This window comes from Haematobia irritans, chromosome 3 (assembly GCF_050003625.1).
Source record: "Haematobia irritans isolate KBUSLIRL chromosome 3, ASM5000362v1, whole genome shotgun sequence".
In the NCBI taxonomy this organism is placed as follows: domain Eukaryota; kingdom Metazoa; phylum Arthropoda; class Insecta; order Diptera; family Muscidae; genus Haematobia; species Haematobia irritans.
Genome location: NC_134399.1, coordinates 104,484,685 through 104,499,205, shown reverse-complemented (window position 1 = coordinate 104,499,205; position 14,521 = coordinate 104,484,685). Strand labels below are relative to the sequence as shown.

Genomic DNA, 14,521 nt, shown 5'->3' with positions numbered 1-14,521 from the left:
TTAGCGTTCTGTGTGTTGCAAAGAATCTTACATTCGGCTAGACTAAATAATCGACAAATGTATTATCGATCACATTAACATGCAGCAGTATTGAATATGCGGTCAGCATAACTCATAATGTGGCCAACAACTGGGATATGTTCGACACGAGCACTGTTGTCCGATAAACTTATAGTCTGAACGGCGCATTAAACAATTTACGGCCATTTTCATGTAGCTCCGTTAGGCTTTAACTGCGAGTTAACCGAAAGTAAATTGCAAATATCTTCTCTCCGGTTAACTTTAACTGAAAATTTTTCGTCAGTTAAGTTCCTAACTGGCCTATGGAATATAAAGGCAAGATGACAGCTTCGTCCATAATACGGTTTAAAAGTTGGTTAGTTAACGGCACACTAACGGAGCTTTATGAAAATGGGGGTTAGAAGGATTTAATTAACAACTTAGCAGTGGAAGAGATATTTAAATAATATTTAGATAACAACTGAAAGAGTTTTCAACTTCATATTTTGAAATCCAAAAAATATTGGCAATTGAGTCAAGTCGAAAATTAAAAATTCCTAACATACACAACGATGAACATTTTTCTTAGGTAACGCCATATCAATTTGATAGTGAATCCCATCTTCAACAGTAGTTCAAATGGCCTTCTATATTGCTTGCCTTCAACAGATTTTCGAATGGGTTTGAAGCATTAAAATTAAATTTAGTTTGAAAAGTTGTTGCTACTATGTTGAGAAATTGTTGCTAACGTGTTGAATTCTACTGTCTGTTTTTTGTTAAGAACGCGATTTTCTCAACAATTTCTCAAATTGAATTCTAAGCTAATTCTTTGAAAAAAATGTTTGAAAGCGTATTGAATATAAGCATTTCTCCAATGCTTGTGTTTATTAGGTTTAGTTGTGCTCTGATATACAAACACGTATCCAATAGTTGAAACACCCCGCGCTATTTAACAGCTGCCAATCAGTAAGGCAGCACTTTTTACGGATATGGTGCTGCCAAGTTCAGAGCATATGTGTTCGACTGTGTGTGTTTCTTCATTAAGACGCTGCAAAAGGTTTGTGAGGGTTTTATTTATCGATTAAAAGTATAAAAGAACGGGACATAACAAAATAAATGATCAAATGGTGATAAGAATTTAACAATTGGCCATAATTAGCACTGTAAAAGAAATTTTGTAATATTCTGTTACCATACCTTTTGCTGGCTGAGCAGAGCACAGCATCAGCTGTCAGATATTGAACGACGTTACAAAACTTCATGAAGAAGCAGATAAATTTAAAATAAAGCAAAGTGAAAACAAAGGTCTAAGTGAGATAATACTTTGTGAATATATAAGGATAAATTATAAAAAGATTCACTTATTTTCTGTGTGGAAATAGAAATTATTGTTTTATAAATATATGGATTTCTTTCGTGGAATAAACTTTTTACTTTCAAAAGTGATTTGAAGTAACAATAAAGGCGCGTTAGAAATGTCAAAACTGAATGAATGAATGTTTTTTTTTTGGAGAGAAAGAGAAGCAAGAGACTGCTAGTGTTCTCAATACCAGACAGTGAGATTCAAGGTGTCCATCCATTCAATTACAAATGGTGGAGCATTCAACAACGTTTTTTTTTTTATATCTGGACACCGAAAGTTTGAAATCGACATAGATCACAAAGGGATCCAAATACACGTTTCAAGCACAGATATCGTAAAGCAAGTGTAAAATTGTTTTGGAAATCAAAAAGAAAAAAAAAAAACACTGTGCAAAGAAACATTTTATTTTTAAATACAAAAACTGATAACACACGACGAACTGGGTAAAAACCGAAGTCGTTGACAAAAAATTAGCAAACATGTCTGCAGCTCCATTTGTGGCCAATAATGGTTCCAGCAGCGGAGGCAGTAATATCAATACAACGTCATCCACGATTGGACCCACAAGGGAAATGACTGGGTCACGTTTGTTTCAATTTTACATGGAGAGTTTTTTTAAAATTCCAAGAGAAATTAAGAATGATATAATCTACTGCCAGCGAGCATTGAAGGCTCACATCAAGGTTCACCAGGTAAGTGTGATATGTAAATGCTTATGAATGTGGATGTTTGGCAAAAAAAATCATTATTAATTATTTTGTTTTCAATATTATGTGACAATTTTATCGATTTCCAAATACTAATTGGTATTCCTTTATGTTTTTCTTTTGTTGCACATCAACCTATTTAGATGGTCTTGGATGTATTTCAACAACAGCCTGATGCAGTGAGTATGAAAAATGCTTAGTATTTAGTTAATATCCATTGGTAATAATTTGTTTGTTTATATATGTAATAATGAGGTTTGCTTGTAAAACAATATTCTGGTTTCAATATTCTCTCCCGTAAACACCAATTATTCATTTGCTAATCAAGTAAAATTCTATGATACACGTTTTCTTGTTTGTGTTACTGCTGCTGATATTGACATGCCTGTTGGTTTTGCCTTCTTTATCTTTAAACCCTATTACATAGTTCAAGACTTTCACTTTTACTATTATTTAAAATTACTGGAGAAAATAGAAGTTAAAAGTTTTTACCGTGTAATTCTAAATGGAAAATTAGTTTTTAATTTCCTACCATAAAGTTTGTAATTCGCACTACATTTGTGGGATGGTTATAGGCACTTATCAATATACAAAGAAACGTCACACGCACAATGGATGTTTGTCATTTACTGGAATTTATTTTAATTAATATATGATTATAATACTTCGAAGGAGGTCATTTGTTTATTATTACAAGAAAACAAAAATTATATTTAAAGAAATACATTTTGATAGATATTGTCTTCTATGCATACGAACATACATACATACATGAAAATCAACACAGGTTATAAAATGTATGTGGTTATGTATGACGTTGATATTCTTGCCCACATTTGTATGGCCGATAACTTTAATTAATGGCAAAAATAGAACCTAAAATAATTTTTGTTCCAATTTTATGCCATTAAGATCTGTAAAAATATCTATAAAATCTTCATAACCTTGACCCCAAGTTGCTGATATATTACGATAGTATTTTTATAAATGGTTTGCAAAAATAGAACAAGCATAATGGTATCTAAGATGGAGGAATCATATTTTTAATTTAACGTGAATTATGAGAAAACTTTAACGGGGTAAAAGTTGAAAGAATATCATTTGAGATATCTGTCCAAATAGCTATTAATCGACTATTTATTTGTGGTTGTATAATATTTATTTGTTTTAAAAATATCAAAGAATACAAAAATGTTGCATATGAAAAATTATATAGATCAATGTAAATATAGGTTCGAAAATTTTAAATCAATTTAATTAATTGAAACTTTTTTTGTTGAACTCTTTAGTAAATGTCAAGCATACATACATTTATATGTATGTGTGTATGTATATGTACAGGCATAAACTTATTTATTAACATGGAAACAGCTGATTTCTATAAGGGGAACACAAACGCTCAAACACCATTTTGATAGAAAAGCGCAAAATTGTTATTTTGTGCGTACATACCTGAAATGGCTATGCACTTAATATGAAGGTGTAAAAGGGTAGCAATTTGATTAAAATGAATTGGAAAAATTTAATTAAAAAAAAAAAACAATTTCGATAGTTCTTAAAATGTTGATTTAAGTTATTGTATAAGGCCTGGTTACATATGATACTAAATAAATACTATAATTTTACAAATCGACTTGAAAAGCATCGTCTATATGTTAAAATTTTGGTATTGGAGTAGACGTGCTGCAAATTGGTACATACTTTTATTTATGCAAGCGAATCTAGGAAAAGTGCTACATCGGTTCATAATTTGATGTAGCACGCTACAAATCTATCTATTGATTTGGTTGTTATTTCTAGTTTATTTTTAGAAGTCCAATTTGTATATATTAAATGTCTGGAATCAAGAATCGAATGTTTTAAAGACCCACAAAGCGATGAAAAGCATCGAAATCGAAGTCCGTCTATATGTTAAAATTTTGGTATTGGAGTAGACGTGCTGCAAATTTGCAAATACTTTTATTTATGCAAGCGAATCTAGGAAAAGTGCTACATCGGTTCATAATTTAATGTAGCACGCATACATATCTATCTATTGATTTGGTTGTTATTTCTAGTTTATTTTTAGAAGCCCAATTTGTATATATTAAATGTCTGTAATCAATAATCGAATGTTTTTAAAAACCCACAAAGCGATGTCTGACTGGTTTTCCAGTTTTGATTTTAAGGTCGCGTTTCGAGTAAAATACATGCCTTTATGACGTTCAATTTGGCGTAATTTTTGAGATCCATTGAGAAAGAACAATGTGCCCTTACGGTTTCTCCTTGGTTGACTCAGTTTTTTTTTGTAGTAAATGGGTGTTAGTTGATTTTCCGCTCTATTTCCTATTTTATGATAAATGCATTTTTAATTTGTTTTAAGAATTCGGCGGTATTGTCGTATACCAATGTTAGGATTTTTAAAAAGTGGCAAGAAAAGTGTCATTCCCCAAAAAAGATGACATAGTGTAACGGGAATTAACTGGAAATTGCAGCAGTAAGGCTAGCTTAGATTAAATATACTGGCAGCCCGATATTTTAGGCTCACTTAGACTATTCAGTCCATTGTGATACCACAGGTGGCAGTAGGGCTAAAGGTGTCACCAATTTCTAAAAGGTGCTGCATTTTTTTGTTCCACACCTTTGCCACTAAAGTGACATAACGGTAACATTAGGTGATAATCTCCTGTACACTTAGTGTGCAGTGCCTGATCTCATCATTAAAAGTTGCTTAAATTACTTATTTGTTATTTGGCATATGAAATTTATTAAGTTTAAATAATACCAAAAAAAGGTCCGTATGGGTCTATAATCGGAAGATGTCGTAAATATCTCTCTAGATTTGACTAATTACAAAAACTACATCTAATAGTTATTTTTGGTTTTTAAGGAGCATAGAAATTTCACAACCACATTGTACAGAAACATTTCACATTGTAGAAAGTCGAACGAGGAGATATTTATATATGATAAAGTATTGAACCAAATTCACCATTCGAGGCTCATTTGTATTAATGACCTATATATGCAATTCAAGCTAACATGTGGGATTTTTTATAGTTAAAAATATTACATCCAAAAGAGGGGCCACCGTGGTGCAATGGTTAGCATGCCCGCCTTGCATACAAAGGTCGTGGGTTCGATTCCTGCTATGACCGAACACCAAAAAGTTTTTCAGCGGTGGATTATCCCACCTCAGTAATGCTGGTGATATTTCTGAGGGTTTCACTGCAATGTGGAACGCCGTTCGCACTCGGCTATAAAAAGGAGGTCCCTTGTCATTGAGCTTAACATGGAATCGGGCAGCACTCAGTGATAAGAGAAAAGTTCACCACTGTGGTATCACAATGGACTGAATAGTCTAAGTGAGCCTGATACATCGGGCTGCCACCTAACCTAACCTAACCTACATCCAAAAGAAGTCTCGGTTTTGTCCTTTATATGCACATTTCTTTGCGGATAATACATTAAATGGAATAAAAATCCGTCTTCTATATAAATAGGAAATAAAATCAGAGAATCATATTACGAATATCAAACAAAATAATGCAACATTCCATTTTTCGTGTGAATAGGGCAAAACTGCAGTCCCCAGCAAAAAAAGCGTCGCCAAAAAAAGTAATGAAAATGTTCTTTTTGGATCCGGAAGTGGTGCAGAAGCGACGAATTTGACATGGGCTTGTCATAGGACGGAAGTCCTCCATTCCAACAGCCGTTGCACTGAATTTGTACCACTTCTTTAGGTGTGATCCGAATTCAATGCTTTGGATCTAATTTAAAAAATTCTGTGATATTTTATCAAATAAATAATTTTTATAATTTTTTATAATTTTCAATGGATTCTAGCGCTTGTCGAAAAGGTTTGACCTCAAATATTTTCAAAAATAGCATTTTTTTCGAAAAAATTTAAATGATTTGTACCATTTTATGAATTCTTACTCTGCGACCTATTTGAAACAAAAAAGTTAAAATTACCCACTACAAGCATGAAAAAACCAAGTTATAAAAAATTGAATTAAAATAACTTCTTGGGTAGTTCAAATAAAGAACATCATTGGGAGTGCATCTTCTGGAAGTGCTTTTAAAGTTGAGCCTTTGGAAGAACTTCCAATTGTTTTGCTGGGTCTCTAAATGTTTACGAAAAAATCGAGCAATCAATCTACATGAGGTCCATACAAAATTAATTATATAAAAGTTCTTCAAGACCTAAATTCATAGGTCCATTTGTCTTTCATATATACATTAATAGAAGAAAGAAGTCTTAAGATAGGCTTAAGAATATTTTACGAAATTCAATGTTGATACATTTAGGGCCTTTTCATTTCGCAAAAAATATGTTGTTTGGGTGTTGCACTACTTTTTTTTCCTCATTGTATTTTCGCCCAAATGATAGTGTCGTTCCAAAGTTATTGTTAATTCATAATATTGTGAGCGATACAGTAGGCAAAATCTATTACAGTGTCCTTCATATTTTGCAATCAATTTCGAGAATGTGTTTCCCAATCGATATCGCCATTAGTATTTGACAAATCTCTGTCTTTTTGAAATGATATAAAATTAAAAATACAAATTGGTCCATTTTTTTTCAATATCATACAATTCTCTATTTACTCTCAGATTTGGTGTACAAGTAAGTGATACGCTTTTCAACAATTAGACGCTCTAATTTATTACATCCTTCACACATTTCTCCCTAGCTGGAACAGCTGTTAATTAATAATCTTATATTGTAGGATGTGAAATGTAGGTGCGTTTGTTCAAAGGTCCTTATAATTTATTTTTAATCCACGCGTATGTTCCCATGTTCGGTTTGTTTATATAACATGGGTTGCTGTAGCGTACGAAACACAATGTTACATACAGGACTGTACGCATGTTTGTATGTACGTGTTCATAGGTAAAGGAATTGAATAGATTGTAATGGAATTTTGTTTATTTTGAGAGAATGTAAGACATTTTTTGTGATGAGATGTGAATTCAACAAATAAAAAAACAATAGATAGAACGAAACAGGAGCAAGCCAAATGTCATTTGCTCCTTTCCAAGTTAGATTCCATTAAAAAATAGAGACGTGCTATCAATGACACATAAAAACTAGTATGTATATAAAGATGCAAGCATTCATCATCGGGTAGAATGTCTTAATTATAAACTGGCCGAGTCTTCTAACCATTATATTTTATTTAAAGCGTAATGCCATTTCAAATCTTTTAGATTTGTTTTATCTTTTAATGGACTCGCTGCCATTTCCATTAGATTTTAACTGTCGTTTAACTAAATGTATATTGAATCTATTTTTGTTGCGGTTTTAATATAGAATTTGATATAATTATATTTACGGCAATTTTCATGTAGCTCTGTTAGGTTTTACCTCCCAGTTAACAGAAAGTAAAATCGAAATATCTTCTCTCAGGTTAACTTTAACTGAGAATTTTTCAGCAGTTAAGATCCTAACTGACAGATGGAATATATAAGCAAGATGTCAGATATGTCCGTAGTACGGTTTAAAAGTTCGTTAGCTAACGGAGCACTAACGGGGATTCATGAAAATGGGCGTTAATGTGGTATTTCTTCGAAATCAATATCAGTTACGAAAAAAAGTATCAACAAAAAAATATATATATATTAACCTATAGAAATTTTAATTTGAGTTCCCAGTTAGATAGAAGCCATGATAAAGGACCATTATTCTTTCTACTCACGAAATCAACCAAGAATCGCATTTCGGTAGTTCTACGTAGTCGTTCTTTCGATTCAAGCATAAAACTAATTCCTCTTATACGTTTATTAATCCAAATTACTACTTTATGTTTTCTGTATTTATTTTGAAGGAATCGTAAGGTATTAAACAAAAGGCCCAACAACATAAAAAATAATTTAGTAATTAATCAATCACTTTTGATACAATTAAAAATTGTAATTGAGAAAAATTCATTTAATTTTTTAATAGGAAAAATTAGAAAAATCTAAATGGATATCAATTAATTAAAAAAATTAATTTATTAAAGTATCGACCTCCGAAATAATGTGTATTTCAGAAAGCACATTTTTAATTCAGTTACACTTCTGAATTATAAAAATCCACTATGCCTAGCATTTTGCTGAAAAGTACAAATAAATGTCATGAACACAAAGTATTTGCGTATTTGCTCTAAATTATTAATTTCAATAAATGGCCTAAACCAGTAAAGGTTTAGTAATTTACATTTTTAATTCATATGTATCACTTTACTTTATGTGTATTGGCTTGTAAAACTTGCAAGCCAATTTTGATTTTGAAAACTTTTGGGAAGTTTAAGAAAATGTATAGTATTTGTTTACCAAATATTTGAGGTTAGTTTTAATTAGTACAGGTCGTTAAACGTTTACATCTGCCGTTACAAAGCACACCTGCTCTCAGAATACATTTCATTGTTTCCTTGCCCAGTTCTTTCATAGTCTTTTGAAAACAAAAGCAAATAATATAGCATCGTTTTTTCCGATTCATTTTTATTTTTCAATCATTCAATGTTGCTTGCGAATTATGATGTGTCAGCACACATACAAACATGTTCAAGTGTCGCTTGTCCTGCTTATTTAGAGATATGGATTTTAATGCACATACATATATATTTTTTATTCCAATTTACAACTTTTTTTTTAAGAAAATGTGTGAAATGTTGTCTTATATCAACTAATACGGCGTTCTCACCAAGCATGTTTTGGGGTTTGAAATGTTTTCCCTTTATAAGCACTTCAAAACGAGTCGTTTTCGCCATACTAAAAAACAAGTTCAAAACACAAGTTTTCCTCCAAAACACGTCAATTTTAGAATGTGAACCCACCTAATTTGGAATATACCCCTAATAACATGCCCTTTTCAAATAAATATGTCAAAATATTGAAATAGTTTTTATAGAAAAAAAGGAATAAACAAAGGCTTTGAAGAACATGGACAGGTGAAAATAACTTAACAATTTTTTTCCCTTTGCGATCGCGGTAATTATTTGGACATACGTTGCATATATGTGAATTTCGAGTAAATGTGAATTTCTAGTTTCCATGGTAACTGTAAAACTAAAACATCTCAACCCGGTGTGAACGGTGAAATGTTTTGGAAAAACGAATGAGGAAAACGAGTCGGTGGGAACATAGCATAACACACTCCCATATACATACTATATACATATGTATGTGAATATGCATGTATATATAAATCAAATATCTTTGTTGTTAATTTACTTTGTATTATTAGTGGTATTAAGCAAAAATGTGTGCATTTTATATGCGGAAATAGATGTGATTGGTTGTATTTGAATTATGTAACTCTGCTGTATATAAAATAATTTATGACTTTATGTTGTTTTTGTTGTATGTCTTATTATGCTTATTTAAATCTCATTAATTAGGTGTTTATTGACATTTGGAAATAATGGTCATTAGCATGTGAAGAGGGTTGCAATATTTCTACTTCTAGTATTTTTAATGTATAAATCAATAGCATCACTTTTAGGGGTGTTTAGATTGTGAGATATTTCAACTTTTCAGAATTCTTCGTATTCAAAGCGCTTTCAAACATTTTATCTTTGAAAAAGGCATGAATTCAAATTGTTTCTAAGTGATTCTGTTTACATGGTTGTAACGTTACAATTGTCAGTGTTGCTAACTTTTTGACTTATTTAATCACAATGAATGAAGATTTTCTTATAATGAAATATCGTTTTTTAAATAATGATTAAATTGTTCCCATGATAAAGGTCAGTACTATGTTCGTACTCAGGTTTGTCCAATAAAATTATCCTCACTTCTTTTCAAAACAGTAGAGAAGATTATAGGTAGCTCCCCTAAAGCTTTTGCTAATCCAATGTTGTCTAACACTGCAGCATGGATAGAACTAAAGGGTGATACGGTCAAAATTTGGTCAAGGGAAAACGCGTGTAAATCGGTGAAATCGTTTATTTAAAAAATCAAATTAAATTTCTTTTTCAAGTTCAATTGGTATAAAATTCAGGAAAAATATTCAGTTAGGCTTTCGCTTTTCCAAATCCGAATTGCCGGGCCTCACGCTTGACACCTGCCATCAGATTTTGTACAGCCACCTTGTCCACCTTCTTCGCCGCAGAAAGCTAGTTTGCCTTAAACTGCTGCTCGTCCCTAGCAGTTTTTTGGTCTTCTTTAGGTTCCGCTTGACAATAGCCCAGTATTTCTCAATTGGGCGGAGTTCTGGCGTGTTGGGAGGGTTCTTGTCCTTAGTTGACAGTCCCGGAAGCTATGAAAATGCTGCTTTTCAAGCCACAGGTACAGACGGCTTGCCAAACCAAATATTTCTTTGCGAACTTTGACAGTTTTATGTGCTTGAAAATATCTGCTACCTTTCCCCTTCCTTTTGCCGTATAAAACTCCTGTCCCGGAAGCTGCTTGTTGACGTAGGTTTCGTCGTCCATTACCACGCCGTCAAACTTCGTCAGCATCGTCGTGTACAGCCTCCGGGATCGCGCTTTGGCCGTCGTATTTTGTTTATCATCGCGATTTGGAGTCACTACCTTCTTGTAAGTCGATAGTCCGGCTCGTTTTTTGGCTCGATGCACGGTTGTAGACGATACACCCAGCTTATTTGCGGCATCTCGGAGAGAGAGGTTAGGGTTTCGCTTGAAACTACCGGCAACTCTCTTTGTCGTCTCAGCGGCTTCCGGGTTTCGATTCCCCCCCGATCCAGACTTCCTGGCTGTCGACAAACGTTCCCCAAACACTTTAATTACATTTGTAACGGTTGATTTGGCAACTTTTAGCGATTTTGCCAGCTTTGCGTGCGAGTAGCTCGGATTTTCGCGATGCGCGAGCAAAAATTTGATACGCTGCTCTTCTTGTTTGGACGGCATTTTGACAACTGAAGAGTGAATTCCAAAATCAAAATAGGAGCAACATTCTACACACACACATCTTCAAAATGAGGGGTGTTCAGGTTTTTTAAATGCAAAATTGAAAGAAATACGTCAAGTTTATATTGACCAAATTTTGACCGTATCACCCTTTACTTACTACTCAATGATAGAACTACTTATACATTAATTAGGCATACTTTTTTTGGGGCAAATTTTTGATATATAAATTGCTCTTATTCAACTATACTGTGCTAATTTCTTTCGTTTTTTTTAATTATGAGGAATATTTGCAATAAAAAGTTGGTTGATTGGTACTCTGGTAGTAAAGTCCGCTACCAACTGAGCGGAGGCTGAATAAAATATTAGCTCTAAAGAGAATGACTGACTATAGAATCACAATTAAAAAGACCAACTACTCGTATTAAAAGATCGGTCATACGAGATCCAAGTACTTTGGTTGCCAAATTACTAACACAATAAGCCCCATTTCAATTTAGTGAGTTCATAGGATTTATAGTTTAAAACTATAAGATATATCATCGATTTTATCGCAGTCACTTGCAAACACAAAGCTGGTGACATTTCCAAGTATTTAAGGTTAATACAACTTCTGTTAGGTTAGGTTAGGTTAGGTTATGGAGGATGACACGAATTGATGAAGGCGAGAATACTCCTCAGGTTGCATTCTCGCAAGTCGGTCATAGTCTGAAAGAAATAAGAGCCCAGTATCTTGTTTCTTCTGAAAGATAGTGCTGGACACTGGCAGAGGAAGTGAAATGAATCTTCCGTAGCCTTGGGGTTCAGACACCACCTACAAATATCATTAGTCGCTAGACCCATCCTTACCATGTGTTTTCTCAGAGTGTTGTGTCCTGTTATGATGCCTATTATCGACTTCCCATCCTCTCTTTGCAATGACATCAGGATTTCAGAGTTCCTAATATTTTTCTCGTCCCATATCAGTTTCGTTTGTTCACAGCCTATAGAAGAAGCCCATCGTCTCTTCCATAAATCTTCATATTTGCTATTGATCCTGTAAATAAACAAAGAAAGCGGAGGAAAAACGTCCGAAACGACGTTATCCATGCCACCTGCGCCTTCCTTAGCCAGTACATCTGTTTCTTCATTAGGAAGCTACAAGAGGGTCTTATATTTATTACCCTCGTCCCTACGTTTGTACTTTTAATGTCTAGTACTGATACTCCCACTTCTAAATTATAGAAATTATTAATAAGATTTATTCTGCATTTCAGGATCCATTGCAAAAGAAACGCATCATAGAGGAATTAGAATCGGAAATTTACGAAATCAATGGTGAACAAAATTTTCTCCTGATGCGTCTTCGTCGTGTAATTGATGAATTTTATAAAATGCTTAAAAAGAATGGTATTCCCACGGATGTTAATGCCACCAATGCTATTGTCTCAAAGGAAATTGTACCATATATAAATGATTCAAATTTTGAAATCACACCGTTCAATGTTATGTGCCGTAATACGGAAGAGAAATTAATTGAAAAGTACTTTGAAGTTCAAAAGGACGGGCACGAAGAAAAACCACAATCATCAAAACACTCATCCCCAATAGAGGATAAGCAATGCACGGAGATAATAAATTTAGATGATGATGTTGTGGAACCACAAATATATAAATCTCAGAGTAGACAAAAATCTTCTAAAAGGGATTTTCCAAGTGGCAATGGTGAAAGCTTATTAAAAAATGTCCAACCGAATACAAATTCAAGTTTGGCACAAACTTCACTTCTTAAACCAATGAATCAGAGGTTGAGCAATGAAGCACAGGTGCCACAGATTGATGTTAAGCCGAAGATGAATAAAAATACCACATTGGCAGATATTTACAGTCAGCGTAAAAAGGAGGAAAAGGAAAAGAAACCCGAGGAGTTGCCTGTATCCACAAATGTTAGAATGAGTCGTTTGAATTTAAGACAAGCTCTTAAGCGAGCACAAGCCGCTGTAAGAGGACCTGCCGTAACATCCTTCGCGGCGCCTCCACCACCACCACCTCCTCCGGCACCCCCACAACCCCAACCAGTTGTTGTGCCTCAGAAACCGCCAGCTACTAAAGGAAGGCCTTCCAAAGCAGCTTTAGCTGCAGCGGCGGCGGCGGCAGCTGCTGCTTCTCGTAAGTCCCCTGAAATATCTTCTTCGTCAGAAGAGGGAACCCCGGAGAGGGGGCCAACACCCCCTCATGCTTATTGGCCCGATGAGTTGGAAGAGACACGGACTAAAGCTGATGAATATGGTCAAGAAATGTTTTTGCAAATTTTTGATTTATTTACTCCTGAAGTTCATGCTCAAATGCAACAGAGACGTTCAAAACGACGCCGGCGTTGTGTACAAAATAACAACTACCACTATGGAGTAAGTTTGACAGAAGTTCTAGTAAAAAACTCAGTAATAAATGTTTCATTTACAGTCACAGGCTTGTTCTACGGCATCCAACGAACCTGAACCCAAGAAGAAACGCAAAGCTTTTCTCTTGTCACCACAAGTTAAGAAAGCTCTGCCAAACAAGCGCTCCAAAAGACGTAGTGCTGACAATGCTTCTGATATTAATTCGGTGCCACCATCGAGATCGGCATCAAGCTCTCCTCAGGATGATAAACGTACATGCAATGAATGCTTCAAAGGAGGATACAATTTGGAACAGTGTGACCTTTGTAAATCTACGTATCATCCTCAGTGTCATCGTGAAGAGGATGACCCAATAAGTGCCAATTCTCAAGACTCCAAACATTTAGTAAATGAATCTAAACAATGTCCTGGTTGTAAGAAGGCTAATGAGAAATTAATTAAAAAAGGTTTGTCTTCTTCCTTATCGTCTTCTTCCTCCTCATCGTTTTAATATAATTGTATATAGAAAGAGTGATGATAATTGTTGCAAAATTTCTTATGTTATTCTTTTTTCTTTTTGTTATGTATTCTTCAATTTAAAATAGAATTTTTGATCAATAAAAATCTTCAAAATATCGCAAAAGAGTTGGAATTAAAATTGGCGGAGGAAAAAACTCGTCGGGAGGTGTTGCAACGAACAGGAAAAATGCACAAAATACAGATGAATAATCTATTTAAAATTGTAAACTCCATCAAATCGGAAAATAGCAGCACCACCAGCAAAGCTTATATTCCTCAATCCTCATTTTCTACGAAGCACCAAGTTATACAGCTGGATTAGAGCACTCATTGAAAACACCATGCACAGCATTGCATACTGAGATATATTTTTTTATATTCATAAAACTACTTTCAACTTCGCCTTTCCCTATCAATATAACTATACTCACATGATGTTATTTCTTCTTCCAAATACACACACACATCTTTTTGGCATTGTTTTGTTTGCAAAAAAGAATATCTTTATACAGTAAATGTGTATTTACCTATAATCCAATGTATATGCCAAATCCCAAATTATGTTAAAAGGTTGTTTATTCATTTTATATACTTTATTTGTTTCTAAGTTTTCCTTTATTCCATAATAACCCCTATATTCATATTTTAGGGTTTTTGTTCTATTGAATAAAATAAATAAATAAAATATAATGTTTTTTAATTATGTTTTTTTTAGAATATCGGTTTATTTTATAG

The 14,521-nt window shown here is 33.7% G+C and overlaps 1 protein-coding gene across 1 annotated transcript; it reads left to right on the top strand.

Moving 5' to 3' along the window:
• Positions 1 to 1,058: 1,058 nt before the first annotated feature.
• Positions 1,059 to 14,476, top strand: Lint-1 (l(3)mbt interacting protein 1). Its single transcript, XM_075303259.1, has 5 exons — positions 1,059 to 2,055; positions 2,214 to 2,249; positions 12,164 to 13,294; positions 13,350 to 13,734; positions 13,873 to 14,476. The coding sequence occupies exons 1-5, from the start codon at positions 1,843 to 1,845 to the stop codon at positions 14,106 to 14,108; spliced, it is 2,001 nt and encodes a 666-aa protein (XP_075159374.1). The 5' UTR covers positions 1,059 to 1,842; the 3' UTR covers positions 14,109 to 14,476.
• Positions 14,477 to 14,521: the final 45 nt, after the last annotated feature.